Raw genomic sequence first — 19,392 nt, 5'->3', positions numbered from 1 at the left:
GTTATTTTTTTTCCGCTGTGAGTAAATCTGTAAGTGATCTATAAAATGGATGTAGTTTGTCTTGAGCACCTTGTTCTTTAGAATGAATGTGTTTTTTCTGTATTTTAAGTAAGTAATTACCTATTACTTACTTATTACTTACTTATTACTTTCTTTCTTTATGTTATAGAAGAAAGACGATGGGAGAACTGCAACCTTAATTCTTTTTTGTTTGTAACAATGCAAAAAGCCTAATCAGATCCTCCAATGACGACAAACCTAATGCAACTGACGTCATTCTTTGCTTTGACCAAATCTGCGAACAATTGTCGCCTTTGTCAAAAGCGCCTCATGTGACCGCATCGCAAAGACGATTAAAGCCCCTTTTCCTTCCCAATGCGTATTTTGCAGACTTTGTTAAATGGTGAATATGTCATTTGAAAGTGACTGCTCTCAGAAATTCGTCTAGACTCTATACGGCCAAAAGTCTTCAGTCAGTCAAAACAAAGCCGGGGTCTCATGGAAAAAATGGACTTTGCACTGAAAAGTGAAAAGTTGAGAAGGATTTGAGGAGAAAAATGCATGGGGAAAAAGTTCATGGCACGGTCATAAGGGATAACACTATTGGTGAAGTTTTCATATAGTTTATGTAAGACTTTTGCTGACTAAGAACTTTTCTATTCTAAAATGTGTCATATAGGTATTTAGACTCTTCCTTCCACTATATACTCCTTTTACCCAGGCTACAAAACCAAACAGATCACCACAAAGTGTTTTGGTACTCCATATTTTATCACAGGGACTTGCAATACATATTATCTCACATGGACATTTGACAAAGCAAACACAGTAGAAGAAATGTTCATTGAAAATCCTGATATCTCATATGTAAAAAGTGAACAGACAAAAGTATTCTGTACAGAGTGCAATCACAGCATCATACTTTTACAAAATTTCAAAAAGAGGTTCCTTTTTCCACAACTTGATTATTTGCTTTTGAAAAGTAAACCTTAAGAAACACCATTAAATAATGCGAGTGCATCAGTCAGAGCCATTTGATTTGTACAAAGTGTGGCGATGCACATCAACCAAAGACGCCTTTTCCAACATGAGAAAGGTTTTAGAATTATGATTGATCAGCTACAAGTTGCAGGTGGTCGGGCAACATTACAAAAACAATTCAACACTGAATAAACTACACAGTTTGTGGGCTTCACTGTTTCAACACGAAAAGTAGTGACAAAAAGACAAAAACAAAAAGACTACTAAATACAGTACATTGCCTTTTCCGAGTTAGTTTATTGTAAGGAAAGTCAGTCAAAAATAAATACATCTTGTCTGAGTAAACAGTGCTTCAGACGGTGCCTCCAGTGATGCCACTTCTATCCCCACATTAGCTTTGTGTTTAGTCGTCTGTAGCATTTAGGCACTTGTGAATGTACATGCAAACAAGCAGCAGTGTGATTGAGGACCCTTGAGAAATCTAGATCAGGAGTGTCCAGACTTTTTGTATCACGGGCCACATAGTGTATTCAGATGGAGGCCAATGCAGTGAAACATTCAACAAGTCCAATTAGCAGGTCTTAACTGCGTAAACTCACCTTTATTTAGGCAAAGAACCTTACTGCCAGCGCTGCCCTCACTAACATGCTCTTTATTGACAATGTATTTATGTTCTATTATTGAACTTGCATAAAAAGCCCCTCTGGAGACGTGTACCAACTCACCAAGAAGCCGGCCAACAGAAATGGATCTGTCACATTTTGCCCCCAGGCCGCACTTTAGGCACCCCTGATCTAGACCAAAGTGTTTTTGTTTGGACGGAATAACCCAAATAAGAATAAGACAAGAAATGGCCTCCAATACTTTGCCAGTGTTTTGTGCAAGTCCCTACTTGGTAGGGCATCTAGCATAAAAAGACAAAAAAAACATAATACTGTGTGATTAACCCTAAATACATAAAAGACTAAGATTCAACTTACTTAGTGTCATTCAAGTTCCAATCGTGCCACTACAGTTTAAATTTCCTCACAAATAATGACTTTTGCTGAAGATATAAGTTTAAAAAACATGATCAATAGGTTTGGTAAAAATGAGCCATCGAAGGCCTTCCACAGTAGTTCACGGATCCACAGCCGGGATAGTGCTAACTTTATTGTTGCGGCTAATCCTTCTTTCAGGCTTGGGCCTGGGCAGCTTGGTCTGGATCAGCTCCTCCGGTGTGTTCCCTAAAGGGGGCAGCAGTCTCTTCTTACTGTTCCTGGTTTCGGGTAACCACTGGGGCGGCAGTTCAAACGGCCCGAACCCACACTGGGTGGCATCCTCCGTGTCCGTGGGCGTAGCGGGCGTAGCGGGTGCCACCTGGGAAGAGGAGGCGTACGCGCAGGTGTGTCCCGGCGGGGAGCGGGAGGGCAAAACGATGGGTCCCGGGTGTTCCTTCGTTCTAACTAATGCAAGGTCTTTGTTTGGGACCACATCCACTCCCCTTAGACTTCCGGCTTTGTCTTTCGGTACAGAACAACCTTGGAGCCCGACATCCTCCTCCTCCTCTTCCTCAGGTTGAAAAATCTGCTGTTGTCCGATATTGAACATTTCAAGAAGTTGACTCCCCGACCGCCCCGCTGTTTCTAGTCCTACTGGCTCCCCCATTGTGCCTTCCCCGACTAAAGACCCAAGCGCGGCGGTCGTAACCACATTCCTCCGACTGTACCTTCTGTGAATCCTCATCAGCAAGTCCACCCAGCTCTGCCGCGCCGATCTGTTCACAGTCAGGAACAAAAGCGGATTGGTAAGAAGAGAAACTTTTGGTAGCCACAGCGCTGTGAGATAAAGCAACACAGGAGTCTCTTTGGAGTCCACCAGCAGCGTCCGGTACACCACCCAGACTCCATAGGGAGCGCTGCAGGCGGAGAACGCCAACACCACTGCCAGCAACGTGGCATGCAGCTCCGCCTCCCTCTGTGACACGTAGGGGATGGAAATGCTGTTTTGCGGCGTCCTCAATGCAGCGATAATGACTTTCTTCTTTTGGCTGGCGCTCAACGCTCGACGGATCAGCAGCATGAAGACGAGGACCAGAGCGAGCGGCAGGACCACAGTGGTGAGGTTGTAGATGAACACGTAGACCATGTGGCCCGGCGAGTGGGCGGGCTCCTCAGAGCAGGAGGAAGTGGCATAGATGTCGGTGACATTGGTGAGGGCGAACACGGGGAGGCTGGCCACCGTGGCGTGTACCCAGATGTAGATGACGAAGTCTCTGGAGCGGGCGTCTGAGATCTTCCTCTCCAAAGGGTACAGCACTGAGTAGTACCTGGACAAACAGGGGAAACGGTAAGTGGGTTGTGTTTTGTTCTTTATAACTTTTTTAATTGATGGCGGGGGCCAATTTAAGCCTTAAACAGAATAGACTGGAAAACGAAACATGCTGAACCTTTTTAATTTTCTGTTGCTTGGGTTTTTGTCAGAGAGAGGGAAAAGTTTATCTTTTTCTCCACACGCAGAACCTATTGTGTACTTATTTGTCTAGAGCTCCCTCCATTATCAGCTAATGGGTTTATTCAGCTAACACACAAACTGTTCCACCTGGGGATCAACACATCACTGAGCAACTGGCTGCTGGACTTTCTGTCGGGGAGACACAGCTGTACGTGTTGGCGGCAAGTCCTCCAGAACATCACACTGAACACGGGAGCTCCCCAAGGCTGTGTGCTGCGCCCCCTCCTGTTCACTCTGCTGACCCATGACTGCACTCCAAAGTACGACTCGAACCTCTTCATCAAGTTTGCACACGACACAACAGTGGTGGGTCTCATCAGCAACAGAGACAAGTCAAACTACAGGAGTGAGGTGAGCAGTCTGGCCATGTGGTGCACACAGAACAATCTCTCTCTAAATGTGGAGAAGACAAAAGAGATTGTTGTGGACTTTTGAAGAGCGCGGATCCAGCATGCTCCTCTAATCAATCAACGGTGCTGCAGTGGAGAGGGTGACCAGCACTAAGTTCCTGGGTGTGCACATCACAGAGAAGCTCTCCTGGACCATGCACACTACATCACTGGTCAAGAAAAGTAATCAGCGTCTTTATTTTCTCCCTAAGTTAAGAAGAGCCACAGTCCCAGCCTCCGTTATGTGCAACTTCTACAGAGGGCCTACAGAGAGCATCCTGACCAGCTCCATCACTGTGTGGCACAGTGCCAGCACTACCTCCTGCTGAAGGAGCCTCCAGCACGTCGTGAGAGCAGCGAAGATCTCAGAGCCTCTCTCTCCCTTCCATTAAATGAACTCCACCCTTCTCTCACCCACAACACCGTCAGAATCACCAGGGACCCCACGCAGTACGCACCCATCACACAGTCGCTTCAAGGTAATGCCTTCAGGGAGGAGACTGCGGAATCTGGGCCAGGTCCAGTTGACTGAAGAATAGTTTCATACGCAAGGCAAGCTGAACTCCCTGCCCTCCCTCCCACCATTCTAACTCCCCGCCCCCCGCTTATATATTTCTCTCAAATCAGTCACATGGGTTGACAAATAAATCATCTTTGAATCTTTCATATTTCAGTGAAAATGCATCCTGACTAAGAAAGCTATATTGGGACCACTTGATAAAATGACTAATGCGTCTCCAGTGGTTCGAAGTGATTGGCTGCGTTGCTAATGACGACTGTATTAGCGTAAGCAGCACAGTTGTATTGTGGTTCTGACCAAGGCCAGTTTAACTTTGTATAGATATAATTGATAATATTAGTCACACATTCACAGGACTTACCTGAGTCCAGTAAAATACGTGGCCTGTTATGATTGTGGGTGTTCACAAGTGCACACCTTCTACATCATCAAACCTATCACTGGGACCATAAATAATAATGCTGCGCACGTATTGTTTTACTCGACTCGTACAATATTACAATGACCACTCACTCGTCTCTTTTCATGTAAGTGTCTAAGCTGCAGCAGAGCCAAGCCGTGACGCCTCCTTCACGTTCACACTGAATAATTAATAGTATTCTGGCAGTAATATTTTCTATCGAGCTGGTGTTCGCTCTGTATTGTACTCGGCATCAGACTGCTGCAAAATGGGGTGTGCAGTGCATTCATGGCGAAATCAGGAAGATCAAAGACCCACATATTTGCAAAGACTTCTACCACAGTAAAACAATCACAATCACAAATAGGTAAATAATCGTGTTTTTTGATGCTATGACACAGTCACATCAGTATATTTTGACATGCGATGCGGTGACCCACCTGTCCAGGGCTATGGCGCTGAAGCTGAGCACGGTGGCTGAGCAGAAGAGCTTGTGCAGGAACTTGATGGCCTTGCAGAAGACTGCGGTGTGGATCCACCAGCAGCACAGTGGGCTGGAGCCCTGGGCCAGGTCGAAGGGCACACACACCAGGCAGGCACAGAGCCCCGAGCAGGCCAGGTTCTGGATGAAGCGGTTTGTGACGGAGCGGAACACGCTGGTGGAACACGTGCACCATAGGACTGCTGCGTTCCCTGGACACAAGGTGAGAGAGGGGGCTCAGAATATGAAGTATCCAAACTAGATTTCACATGTTTGAGCTACGATGTTCGTAAGAGGAAATATTGTGATATTACGATTATTCACGATTATCATCCGAATGAAAGGAAACAACTGAGATTTTTTGTTTTTGTAGTTAAAATGCTTTTATTTATTCTCTTTTGCATTAAAAACAAAAGCACATAGAATAATACCAAACAATAGCAAACTTTACTACTAAATTTTAATGAACAGACTAAGGAAACATGTATCTAAAGTGCACTAATGGGACTCGAACAGCTGACAGCCTTGTGTGTGTGCGGGCACAGTTTTGGTTTCATTTTCCTTTCGGTTTATTACGTTGAAGCCAAGAGCAGCTTATTTGCTTTTTGTTTCCATGTTTTTAAGAGGCTTTGCACATAGCATGCCCATCGGCGACAACAACACCTTGATCATCTTTTGGAAACCCAAAGTGGTCCCACACTGCTGGGAGAGAGCGTCATCTTTATGCGCTTGATGCGTATAGCGTGCAAGAGAGATCAGCGGTGAACTGTAGCTTCTAAAATTCTTACAGTTAACCTACCTAGTCCTTTTATAATCGTGGTAATCGGAAAACTGGTTAATCTTGTATTTTGAAGTTTCTGTTTGGGATTTTTCTTTTCAAATGGAGTGTTACCTGTCGGAGAACTGAACTAGCAACCTCCTGGCTCAGGGTCACAATCCCCACTGCTGTTTACTATCATTATATGTGCTCCTCAAACTTGAAGATGCGTGTGAAGTTAACAGATTAATTCGGCTTACTCTCCCTTGTGTCTTTTCACACTGTTATCAGAGTGTTAATAGCGCCACTTTACAAACACCACAGACGTTCAAAAACAGATTGTATTTTTAAACACAATTAGCACATTTACTTCACACTATCAACATTTAGTTTCCCCCAGACAAAAGTAGCGGAGCAGTGAGCGCGTGTACCTCATGCTCCAGTGTTACACCCAGGCGTCCGAACGTGTCCTTCAGATTAGAAGAGGTCATATTAGGTGTAATAGCCATTCCTTTATTATCACTCAGATCCGGTACATAACAGCAGTGAGGCCTGTAAGAAGGCGCCCCAGAGCACATGGCTAATTATGCTAAATCAAATCTTTTTTAGTAGCTGAATTACCCTTTAAGCTACCATAAAAACAAACAACATTCTTGCACCGTGCTATTTATAAGCACAGATACAAGGTGCTTATAGGGACGGTGAGCCATAGGTCACCGTCCCTTGAAGACGAAGCCGGGGGACAGTAATTGGTGCTAATATGGTTGACGTCGTGAACCGTATCTTTCACGGCGACATTTTCAGGAAACAAGGACTGCTTTGGTAACACGGGGCCTTTCCTGCGCGGGGCTGACGGGAAAGTGCGATTTACGAGTCTCTTCAAACGCAATTACCTTCCAGCTCCCAAATCACTGCCATTATCAGCAACAAGAGCAACAAGAGCGGTAGCATGTTCTCCCAGGAAAAATGTGCTCCTTAAGAAGAGGCCGGAGTATTTGGACTGGATTTTTTTTTTTCTCTTTTTTGTTTTTGCGTCGTCATGTCAAGACAGTTATAAAAGGGAAAAGTGGAGCCAGCATAGAATAGCGTGTTTTAGGAAGAGACTGTGTTGTCCCTAGTATGAAACAAAGGGTTTCAATGGAAAAAAATATATAGCGGAGTTTACAGAAAGACAAGAGTTTTACTGCTTCTGTTCATGATGTACGTACAAAGCAAAGAGAGACTCCACACGTCAACAATGAAACAGGTGTAATAAGAACGTCTGGGCCCTGCATGGATACAAACCACATTGGCGGGCCTATACCACAAGTTTTTATATACAGTATCATTGTATGCATTGACCAGGCTTTTTGAGGTCCCTGGATACACTTCAGTCCCCAGTTCAACGCCTAGGCTCTAAGCTTCACATTACTAAATAAATTGTAGGTTGCAAAACAATAGTAAGGTTGTTTCTATATTAATTTGTCTACATACATTGGCCTATGAATGAGAGCAATGAGAGCTATCCAGCCTCCCAGTTCTCTTGAGAAAAACACTGCTTTAGATAATCATTAATCATCATTAGTGTGAAAGTCTAAACCTCCTCTTTTAATTCTGAATGATAGAGAAACCACATGAAAATGAAATAAAAGGCATGAAATCAACATACCAAACTTCTTTATAGTGATTGTCTTCACCAGAGAATCCTGGTGGAACATTCAGTGACACAACTCTGAGACCCAGGTGTCCAGCGATGGGCGTGAGTATGGTGAGTGAGAGCAAAGATGGGAGTATTCAACTGACTATTACGTGGGTCATGAAACCCTCTATTTGTAAATCAATACCTTTCTCAGGGGCACAAACACTGGTGATTGGAGTTTATAATTGAATAGCTTTCTACAAAGGCAACATTAGCGCCGTATTGGAACTGTGGTGGCAGGTGATCATATCTTCTTTGAGCGGTTGAGAGATGAGGTCGATACAGGTCTGCTCTGTCCCTGCACATCCTGAGTCCTATTGATCTGTGTGAACAGGCGCTAGTGTTTCCTCTTTTACATACACAGTGAATTTGTTGACACTTCTGGGTCTAGGTGGGAGTAGGAGAATGCCCTGGTGTTGCATTGGTTCATTTTGTATTCCATTATTAGTTCATTATTCATTTGTGTCTGGAAATGCTTTATAGGTATAGATTATTATACTAAAGTGTAATGAATTGGTCAAACTGGTCAACTTCAGGGTTTGGAACAGGCATATTAGAAGAAGAAGAAGAAAAAGAAAATAATTAATAATCTTACCAAACCAGGAATAAAATTGCTATATAATACGCCATTCGAGTCCTGCTGTTGTATAAATTGTGCTAATGTATGTGAGTGAAACAATGGGACTTCAATAAGACATGTCACTCAGATTTCAAAAGTATAAGCTTCTTCAAAGTCTTTTCTTTATACCTGTTGTTCCCACGTTTCATTTCCTTTTTGCTGTTATATTCATCATTGTAAGCTTTGTTCGTGTGTCGCGCAGCAACTGTATTATATTTGGCAACATACACATCGGTCTAATTGATTATGAACTCTGAGTGCCAACGGTGACTGTTCCAAGATTTGCCCTGCTAAGATGATCTACTTATAATCATCTTCTAAAATGATCATGGACAATATGATTTATGGCCATTTACAAACTAAAAATAAGCAGTGAACCACACTGTTGAGCAGAGTCAGATGGCATTTGGCATTTTGACATTGGCAATGATCTTAAGGTGAATGTCTACCAACTTGGCCTATAGTATCGCCAGTTCCTGGATTCCAACTTGTATAGAATCATAATTATCACCTAAGTTTCACGAAGACCTGAAGATCACAGCTTTAACATGTGCTAATGGAATAACTAATAAATTCAGTGAAATTACACCTTTTATCAACTTTATCAAACCACCAAAGGGAAACTAGAGCCCCACAGAGCCACCTCGTTCTTAGAAGCTAATGACACAAACACAATTACTTTTTGCGCTTCTCAAGAAAGGCGTGAAGTTTTCTGCTTCCAGGGCATTTCTAAAAACACCAAGAGTAAATACAGTCAGCGCTGAAGTCCTAATGGTTTTAGACACAGCTCTCACGCTGCAGTCCAAACACAGCCCCGATGCCAAGCGCAATCCTCTTTAACCTTTGGAGCATTTCGCCCTGCCGTGTTTATTACTCTCGGTCCAAAAGAGTCTGTTCCATTATACATGGGAACAAAATGGGCGTATGCTTGACTTCAAACCTGATATAGGATTAAGCAATATCCTAAAGACCTTGACGTTTTACTAGTACAAAGTTGTTTGCATTTCACAGTCCATCCAGTCAAGATCAGTCTGAAACAATGGCAATGTGGGTGAATTATCTGAACTTGTTTGAGGTTAATGTTTACTTTATTGTACCCATAGGGGAATTTGTACTTTGCATTTGACCCATCAACCAATGCCACTGGGGCAATCTGTCAGGAGCAGTGGGAATCAGATCTTGAGCTATAGGTTTATGGTCACAAGTGCTTTGTTAAAGCAGTGGTTCTCAACCTGGAGGTCGCGAAATAAAGTATGGGACTCATAAGCCGCCTTTCTATGGGAGCAGACCGGGACAGGCCACCTCAGACTAGTTTCATTAGGATAGAGCTCCACTTCCTGGTTTGCGTTTCAAGTGCCTTTTAGAATGAACTGTTCAAGCCCGCTATGGGATTGACTGACAGGAGGCTCTGTGGGGTTACACTCATGCCGGATAATGCAACGTTCCTTACCAGTGTGGAGAGAATTCCCTGCCCTATTAAGAAGTGTTGCCTGAAACTACTCTGATGCTTGGAATGGAGTTGATTTCCAGTGAAGAAATGATAGGTCTAAACAGACGATGGAACTACGCAAATCTCCAAACATAAACCACGGAGTTGACGTTGGATGTGAAGACACTTTATGACCCACTTTCACCACAGCTGCTGTCGCCTCAACAGATAATATTTTCTGGACGGTGCCTCTGCTTTCCACAACACAGTGACACATTCTGAATTTAGTGCACAGTGCAAAGAGGATGTGTGTGAAAAGAGAGACCAGACTCGAGCCTTAAAAGGGACATGCAAATTGACCATCACCATCCATCGAGTCCTCACTGGTGCCCACCGAATACAGCTCAGTGGGCAGCTCATCAAATATGGCCTGAGAGCCGCGTCATCCAATCAGCATCCCAGCACTGATATTTTATAATCATATTTTGAAATAATGTCTATAAAGATAAGACTAAAATATTACGTAAACCAAATGATGACGGATGGTTAGCACCTCTGGGGCGGTGATGAACACACTTGAACACGATCCCATGTTGGATTATGGGCTTCAATAATGTGAAGGACAGGTTTGTGTTTCATCAATGACGCAGTATATATAACTCAGGAAGTACAGATCAGAGTGCTTCAGCAGTAGAAGAGGAAATGACTAAAGTAAACAATTACTCAAAACTGGTGAAGTGAAACTCTACTCCAATCCGGGTGTGTTTTTGATGAAGGAACAGTATTACATGGTTTAAAGTTTAAAGCTCAAAAAAGTTAATTTTATATGATATGTATCATTTTTATTAATTTAAAGGAATAGGCCACTGTTTTTCCATACAGTGATTATGTTCTTACCTGAGCTTAGTTGATGTGTACCTGTTTGGTTTTTGTGCCCATGGAAGAGCGTGGTCGCTTCTAACTTCACCCTGTTTGGAGCTATAGAATACATTGGGAGAGGCCAAATGCTAACAATATCTTTGGTCGTTTTGCATGACTGAGGGCACACACAAAGACCAGACAGGTACACATCAACTCGTCTAAGCTCAGATAAGAACATATCTCAGTATGTAAAAATGGTGGCCTGTTCCTTTAACAACAAACTATTGCAATTGAAAACTATATTGTAAATAGTTAAGACCATTTATTTTTGTATTTTGTAAATGTTTAGGAAGATACCTTTGCATTTTTTGGTGTTACCATGTACCAAGGATCAGTAAAAATCCTTGTTGTTGTCGAATGTAAAGCCCGCCCACTCACGGCGATACTATCATCCGATTGGCTCGACCCTCCAGTGGTTCAGACTGAATCAAATGAGCTGGAGCTGCACACTTTTACAAGTTTGCGAATTTACAAACCTCATTATAACAGATTAATCAGATTAACCATGAATTGCCAGGCATGATCGAGCACAAGAAAAGTATCAAAGAGATTATGGTTTCTTCTGTGGGCCTTTGGGAGAGGACTTTGCCTGTTCTCCAAACCAATGCTTAGGAATTGTTTGGCTCTGTTAACCGTTTTTATTTCTTATGCTATAAATTAATGGAAAATGCTGGTGGGAAACAGTGTGGTTCACTGCTGATTCTAATTCCATAAATGTCCATAAATCACAGAAGATCGTGATCATATTAGAAGATTGTTATATGTAGATCATCTTAGTGTTGCAAATATCAATGGGTACAAAAACACTTGGTTATTTTTGACGAAAGAACTCCGTCCGACATCCTTTGGTGGCAAAAATAAATGCGCTTAATTCTCTCAGCACTGAAATATTATGAAGCATGGGTTAAATTCATCAAAAGCCTCCAGTGAGAGCAGCTTCCCCACCTCTCGATCTCATGCTAAGCTTAATCCTCTCATCGCTGAGTAAAAAACACTTGCCATAGCTTCACGACTGCCACAGAGCCACACTGACTTTTTCTTCTTCTTCTTCTTTTACACTATACAGTAAGTGTAAGGTGCACTTAATATTATTAAGAATAATAATCGGTTGTTGTATCTGGCGGTGACACTCAAAGCTATAGCCGTCCTTAAGTGGCACCTTATGCAAAAAAGTTTACCGACCCTGCAATTAAATGTGCAGCCGCCTGCTTTCAGTATAGTCTACTATCATTTTAAAGATGTATGTTAGTGATCACTCGCTATTAAGGTTTGCAGGATCAACATGCTTCTGAAAATGTAGACCAAAAGAAAACGTTATAGGATATCGAAAATGAAATTCTTATATTGAGTGTCTGTAATACCACAGTATAGGCCTCAGCAGGTTCAGAAAAGTAGCTGCCTGCTCTTTTTGCTATTCGGAAGTGACACGAACCCAATTTTCAACATAGATCATGACCCAATTACACCTGGACTTCTCCTCTCGCTCTGGCCAGCCACCCATCACACAGGCTACTCCTCACATTCAATTACCGCGTCCCCACGGAGCCGCCGTTACTCACCGAGCAGAGATCCCACCAGGATGAGGGCTTGCACCGCTGTGGTGAAGTCCCTGTAGGTGCCGATCGCCCCCTCCCCTCCTCCTCCTCCTGGCACCGGGCTGAGGCTCGCTTGGGTCGGGGAGATCGACACGTTCAGCAGCCCCAACAATGGATGGTGCTGAGTGGATGTCCAATTCACTTCTCTGCTCCCCCTGTCCATATTCTGTCGAGCGGATCACGCGCAACGAGCAGAGAAATACATGTTTGGTTATTTTTACTGGACCAATGCGCCAAACGTGTGCTGTTTCGGCTGCCGTTTACGCATAACGCGGGATGAGCGTTTCGCCAAAAGGGTGAAACGGGGTGACACGGTAATAAGCGAGACGTCCATTGCAGAAAATCTTCAGAATCCAGGCTCGTTCTCGTCCTCTTTCCGTGCGCTGTCGGCAGTGACGCTAACCAGCGCAGCCCCCCCGGTCAATAACACGTCTATTGGCTACACGGGGGTTTATACCAGGCAGGTTGATGATGCTGACGCGCCTGGCTGGTGGACTGCGTTGAAGTGCATCTGTGCGCGCGCCGCGGTGCGAGAGTGAAGCGCGGAGAAGGTGGAGGTGATGATGGAGGGGGACGGGGAAAGCCCCTCCTACCATTTAGAAACAGCGACCAGGAAGAATAAGTGCCTGGTCATTAAATGATTAGGCTTCCTCTTATTGGACAGAGCACGATTCGTTAATGAGACAAGTCATTCAAAGCACTGAACAGATAAAGGATGTATGAAAAGTAGGCTGCATAGAATTACAAGAATACTACATCCATAAAACATCCTTAATGATCACATTCATTAAATTGGAGTGTAACCGTGTTTTCAGCCTGGATTTGAACATTGTCAGAGACATGGCGGTCTGCCTCACGTCTTCTGCTCCAGATTTCATCAAACTGAACTGAGGCAGCCTCCCCGTGTTGTGTCCTGACTGTGGGACCAGCAGGAGACCCCTGTTGTTCTCAGAGCCAGATGGTTCATATGGCTCTAACAAGTCAGAGATGTACTTGTACAGCACAAGCAGAGCTGTTCAAATGGGGACATATTATGGAAAATCAACTTTTAGCACACTTTGGACCAGCCCTGGCCTCTGTGTTCCAGACTCACAATCTTCCTTTCAGAGACATTATTTCAAATATCACTGCCGGGGCACCTAAAACAATGTTTAAGTCTATTTTCCCATGTCCACTTGGACAGGACGTCAGTGCAGAGACCTGAGCACTGGACTAATACAGTTGTATTTCCTGCTGTAGTCTATTGTTTAACACTCGTACACACACTTTCCCCCTCGGAAGGATTTGTTGATATTTGCTGCCTGGTTCATTGAGTTTTTAACTCAAATGCAAATTTCAACAGAATTGATTTTATTGATGCTCAATAATAAGCTCAATAATTAGATGCACTGTGGACAAAGGTCTTTTCTCACAAACATCTGCTTTTACAATATAGTGAAGGGCAAGACAAATTTGATTCCACTAGAAAAAGTTAGGTTAGGCCCTTCAAGCAGAACACATACCTCTAGAATCAGAAACACTTTAATGGAGGTTAAAATGTCAAAACCAAGAAAAAGAGGCATTGACAGCTTGTTTTCACATCGACGCGCTACACGCTGCACTCCCTCGGTGTCTCTTGTCATCTTGCCCTGGCTGTTCTTTCACACCATTTAGAGAAATTCCCCTTTAGACGGACGGAAATATCCTGCTACATGCCACGCTTAAACAAAACTACATATTACCCCACTGTTGTCAAAACAGAACGGCAAATGTCGTGAGTCATAGAGGTATTTAGACTAGTAGAGGTTTCCAAACTGCGGTAGACGTACAGTCATGTCCTGTGTTCATGGCCATAGATCTAAAAACGATTTGATAAAACCACAAACTGTGCCAGACCTTTTATCACCAGTTAAGATCTAGTTTGGCCTCGTCCCACTCTTTACATTTTAGAACCATTGAAATCCTATGTGGAATGTGCTAAGTCCAAATGCAGTTACACTCATGAGCCACTAGATGTCTCTGTGACACTAACAATGACAGTAACTTTACCAGGAGTGGGCACAGCTCGTCTCCATGGAGATGTCGACTAAAGTTAGTCGAATTTGAGATCTGAATAGGTTGGGTCCTCATCCAAATCCATTCTTTGGTCATTAGGAGCATGTTTTGTGTTGACGGCAACAGTACCGTCCAAAATGTTACGCAGTGTGCCTTTAAGTTCTTGTCAAACACATTTCTAATAGCATTAACAGCAAGAAAACCCTATGACATAGTACTTATCCAAACATTGTCATATGTGTAAGAAGGAAATATTTTAATTGCAACAAAAGAAAACATCGGTTTAGTGCCAGTTTCTAATTTGTCCAAACTTAGAATACTGACGCTAAGGTCCTCAACAGTCCCACAGACTGATGGTGACGGATATTAAAATCCCATTCAAATTCGTCATAGACTTATTTTATTAATTATTCAAGTATCATTTCGTACAACTGGATTTGTCAGCAGTTGATACAGCAGTTCAAACCCCTCCCTTGTGCAAAGCGGCGCTGTAGTGTCTCCTATACCTCTCCACTAATCTCATTCATTAGGCCGCCAACGTCTGTGGCAATCACGCTGGAGGGGCTTCCTCAGAGCGATTCCTGAGAAGAGCTCTTGTTCCCCAAGTGGCTCTTGAAGAAGCGCTGTACCCGCTCCCACAGATCCAGCTGGGCTTCGGCGTGGGCTTTCGGCTCCCCGCCGAACGCCACCGCCCTCCCCAACACGCCGTGCACTGAGGACGGGCAAAACGGCATGTGCGGCGGCTCCAGAAAATGCCCCGCTTTCTCATACACCACCAGCGAGCACGTGTCTTTGCCGTGCCTTTTCAAAATGTCCGCCGCTTGCCTGGCGAAGAAGGCGCTCCTCCAGTTGAGGTCGGCCTCCGAGGCGGCGAAGAGGAACTGGCAGGTGGCGCGCTCGATGGGGATGAGCGACGCCTTGTGGTTTGCCGGGTCCGGCGTGGCGTCTCGGATATTTAGGAGGAGAGACCGGGTGAGGCGGATTCTCCACAGGACGGGGAAAATGCCGGGGATGACCAGGTCTCTGTAGTGCAGGGGGATCACGGTGTTGGCGGTGCAGGCGTTGATGCAAACCGTCGCTGAAATACCATCGAGGAAAGACGCCATGGACATCGCCACGCCGCCGCTGTGGGAGATGGAAATGACGCCTACGCCTGGGCCTTCCACCTGCAGGGGAGGACGATATAACCTATTTTTAGTCAAACAAAAGAATTTCAAAATTAGTGGATGGTGACTAAAAATGTGACTGGGGGGTTATTTCTATCTGTAAATAACGTCCAGCAGCCCCGTTTGAAGGAGCCTTATATCATTTAACCTCTTAACCCCAACCTGAACTGAGCACATTTTCTCAGGTTTGTCTTTACCCAAATCTAAAAGCTTCTTGAAAAATGTGTCAAAGCAGAGACGAAAAACGCTGACCTACAGGCCCCTAAGCTTTGTGTTTAAATATTTGTTCATGCTAATATGTGTCTTAAAAAAAAAAAGATTAGCAAAACGAAACATTGAGTTGGAGGAAAAATGAAGAACATTTATGACAGTTGCTTCATTTATTTTTTTTATTTTTCTATTACCACAGTAAGAACAATAACACATTCAAGAGAAGTCCATGATGTTTTAATGGCAAATCAAATTGAATGTGCTTTTATTTCAACCACAGGTGTATCAATAACATATGGTTGAATCCTGAAACTCTGTGACTGCAGTTGTAGTGACACTTTGCCACTAGATGTCACTGTGGAGGGATTGTTATTCGGCACAATCTGTTCCTTTGTACTATTGTTGTAATATACACTTTTATTGTAATGATTTTGGGGTGTGCGTTTATAAGCTTTTGCTTCGGCCCACTCCTTTTTAGCAGAATTCCAACTGCTCAAATAAACCAATAAACTAAACTAAACTAAACAATTGCTGCTTTGGAGCGGTGACAACGTTTAAAATTTATGAGCACTTTTGTAGGCCTTAGTTTCAAATGAGACATGACACTGTCGCTCTCCGGTCGAGAAGTTTTTAGAATTGGGTAAAGCTGAAACTGAAACTGAAAATGCCTCACTTAAGGCGGGGGGGTAAGAGGTTAATCAGGTCTGTGCTTTGTTTTTGGTTGTTGTGGGAGAAGCTTCAAGACACAGTGAATACGCAATTTCAGGGCTTTAGATTTTTTTGACTTGTTTTTTTTATGTGGAGCCTTCTGTTCCCTTTCATGCTCTTTGTTCACAATTAACTGTGCTGCCCTAACTACCGGTAAAATGTTTCTTTTGTGATTGCCAATTCTGTTTTGTGACTGGCACGGGGACAGATGTCGTTGAACTGACCTCTTCAGAAATGAGAACTTTGACTCTGAGAACTTTTAAAGAGAAAAAAATTCAACAGTATTTTTCACCACTGACCTCAGATTGGCCCCTCAGGTACTCAATAGCCTCTTCAAAGTACTCCAAGTCCAGGTGCGTAGGGTTTGTGGGTAAACCCTGGTAGCCAATATAGGCCAGCGCCAGCACGACAAACCCTTTACTGGACAGGAGACTGGCTCTGAGTTCAGACAGGCGTCCACCAAATGTGTACAAGTCAACTATACCAGGGAATGGGCCTTTTCCTGCAAAAGATAATCACAAAATATGTAAATAAAGAGGATTAGGTGTTTTTCAACAATTAAAAAACAACTAACAACTGACTAGGTCGAGGAGATTGGATGACTGCAAATGGTTACCTTGTTAGAATGACTTAAACAGTATTTCCAGCCATGTTTGAGTGAAAAAAATATCTCCCTTGAGTAATTGGATGTACAATATCCCTCTCTCCCTTTGTCTTTTCTGTCAGGGTAGTATTTACTCTCACGGACAATTAATAAGTAAAAAAGCGCGACACCTGCAGTGGCGCTTATGGCCTCTAGGGTGCACAGGTTACTTAGTACTGCTTTAAAGCTCATCAAAGGCTAAATTGAGACTAAAACAAGGGAAATTTGGACTAAATTAGGACGCTCAGTAATTTAGAAATCAGCAGTACATTTGTCCTTGATTTAAAGAAATTAGTCTGGGACATATTTTTTACACTTAAAGGGGCACTGTGTAACATTTAGAAGACGTACCTGGGGGCACAAAAAGCACGCCTCTCAGCCTGCCCTCCGTCACCGGGATCCTCCTCATCCCCTCCAGCATAAATTCTCTATAACTAATTTCGGACGCCAGCACTTTGCCCCCCTGTACAGCTGAGATCTCCACCTGCATGGGGCTCTCAACCGTCTTCTTGAGGATTTTATTGTGCCGTTTCTCCGGCAGCATGGACCAAAACAGGCCCATGGGCTCCACTCCCGTGTAGCTACCGCCCAGAGAGGCCGCCCGCGATACATCCACTCCTCCCAGTTTGTCTGCCTCGTACTGGGCCGAGGCTTTGAAAACAATCCCTCGGTCGTCCACTACTTTGGAGCGGAGTTCAACCGGCTTGTGAGGAGAGAGGCCCTCCACTTTGACCTGGAGAGGTTTGTCGAAAAAGCAACGGGCGCCGGGGAGCAATCTAACCCGCACTTGGGATGACGCCATGGGAAACTGTGTTTGGAGACTCAAAAGGAAGATAATCGTCTGTGATATTGATCTAAAATGAAACACAAGCAAATGTCAGTGGCTTGCAAAGGGTATTTAGGAAGTCAGCAACCTTGCTCCATGTCACTACTGAATATGTACAGGACGAGGGTGATTAATAATGGTGAATGAGGGGTAGGCACTCATAAGCTCTGCTTCAGCCTACTCCTTTTGAGCCCAATTGTGATGAAGTGTTAAAATAACTTTAAAAAATATGAATGTAAACAGCTCAAATAAACAGCTCAATCAATCAATCAATCAATCAATCAATCAATCAATCATGTAACAGTAGCCTGTGGTTTAAATCATCAGTTTATAATTAAGTCTTCTCACAAAATATAAAATGATATCAAATCTTGAAACAGTAGATACAAAAAATACACATAAATAATTAAAAAATAGAACTACAAATCTATTCTGAATAGCTGAATCCTATATAGATAGCATTAGTAACTTTACAGAGTAACCAATGATATGGCAGGGAGGAGGCCTTGGTCACAATGTTACAGTCTTCCTATAAAAATGTGGTAAAAAATTAACATAGTGTTGAAGGCTTTAGCCACAGGCGCCTTTCTTCTCTTTACAAACATGACGAAACTCAACGTTGTGTGTTATTTCTGTCCCTAACGTTGATTCATTTGTAGTCGCTGCCTGCCTATTTGCCTAAACTCCTTTAGATTGGAGCAGTGCATTCAGGGACATAAAACTGGGGCAAAGGGCACATACTACGGATCACTACGAAAGTACACACAAAACATACATAGCAAGCAAAAATGCATTGTTCGTTGGGTAATATACTTTAAATAACACTGAGGCTGTGTTTAAAACTGATGTTGTAATGTAAATACATGAAATAAACCGTGCACTAACCTTACAAGGTTGAAAGTATGGCCGAGATTTCTAAAGATGCGACAAAAAACACATTGTACATTATCCTACTGAGCAAGCATTCATCACAAAGTGAAGCAAAATGTGGAAGTTATTTAACGAATAACAACAAGAAGTAAAGAAGTTGGCTCAATCCGAAACCATCAAATTGTAGCCTCTAAGCACTAACACTAGCAACTAACTCCTTAACCTTTCATGGGGTCAACTGTTAGATCTCTAGGCAGTTAGTGAACTAGACCTTCAGCAGCATTTGCACAATCCGTCCGTCCTTAAACAGGGGAAAGGGATGTGACATCACCAACAGCTGCTTTTCTTCTTCTTTAAAGTTATTGATGGAGTGCAGGCCAAACAAAAGTGCATGTCGCCCCCTAGTGTACAACAACAACATAGTGTCCAAACAAAGACATTTGAGGAGAAAAATAAATCCAAATGATCCAAACATTTCCCTTTAGTGTTATTTTATTTCAGCAGCTGTTTCATAAAGCTACATTATGCAAATGATCCATGTGGCTTAAGTTTCTACTAAATGAAAACAAAAGCATTTAATCCGTTTACTGAGTTTCCTCTTTAACACTGACATGTGACTGAGCTGTGGGGACGACAACATGGATTTATCACTTTTATAAAGTTTGGCTTGTG

General features: G+C 43.3%; 2 protein-coding genes across 2 annotated transcripts; both read right to left on the bottom strand.

Annotated features, from left to right (window-relative positions):
- Positions 1-1,880: 1,880 nt before the first annotated feature.
- gpr176 (G protein-coupled receptor 176) lies at positions 1,881-12,837 on the bottom strand. Its single transcript, XM_079572138.1, has 3 exons — positions 12,228-12,837; positions 5,224-5,476; positions 1,881-3,289 (listed from the first exon to the last, which is right to left on the bottom strand). Exons 1-3 carry the CDS (start codon positions 12,424-12,426, stop codon positions 2,101-2,103), a joined length of 1,641 nt encoding a protein of 546 aa, XP_079428264.1. The 5' UTR covers positions 12,427-12,837; the 3' UTR covers positions 1,881-2,100.
- A 1,922-nt stretch (positions 12,838-14,759) lies between these two features.
- Positions 14,760-18,793, bottom strand: LOC306974980 (acyl-coenzyme A thioesterase 2, mitochondrial-like). Its single transcript, XM_079572388.1, has 4 exons — positions 18,736-18,793; positions 17,376-17,878; positions 16,681-16,883; positions 14,760-15,463 (listed from the first exon to the last, which is right to left on the bottom strand). The coding sequence occupies exons 2-4, from the start codon at positions 17,824-17,826 to the stop codon at positions 14,867-14,869; spliced, it is 1,251 nt and encodes a 416-aa protein (XP_079428514.1). The 5' UTR covers positions 17,827-17,878; positions 18,736-18,793; the 3' UTR covers positions 14,760-14,866.
- Between the last annotated feature and the right edge of the window lie 599 nt (positions 18,794-19,392).

Source organism: Gobius niger (assembly GCF_951799975.1).
Source record: "Gobius niger genome assembly, chromosome: 15".
Lineage (NCBI taxonomy): Eukaryota > Metazoa > Chordata > Actinopteri > Gobiiformes > Gobiidae > Gobius > Gobius niger.
The sequence above is the reverse complement of the archived record's forward strand: the minus strand, read 5'-3'. Positions and strand labels throughout refer to the sequence as shown.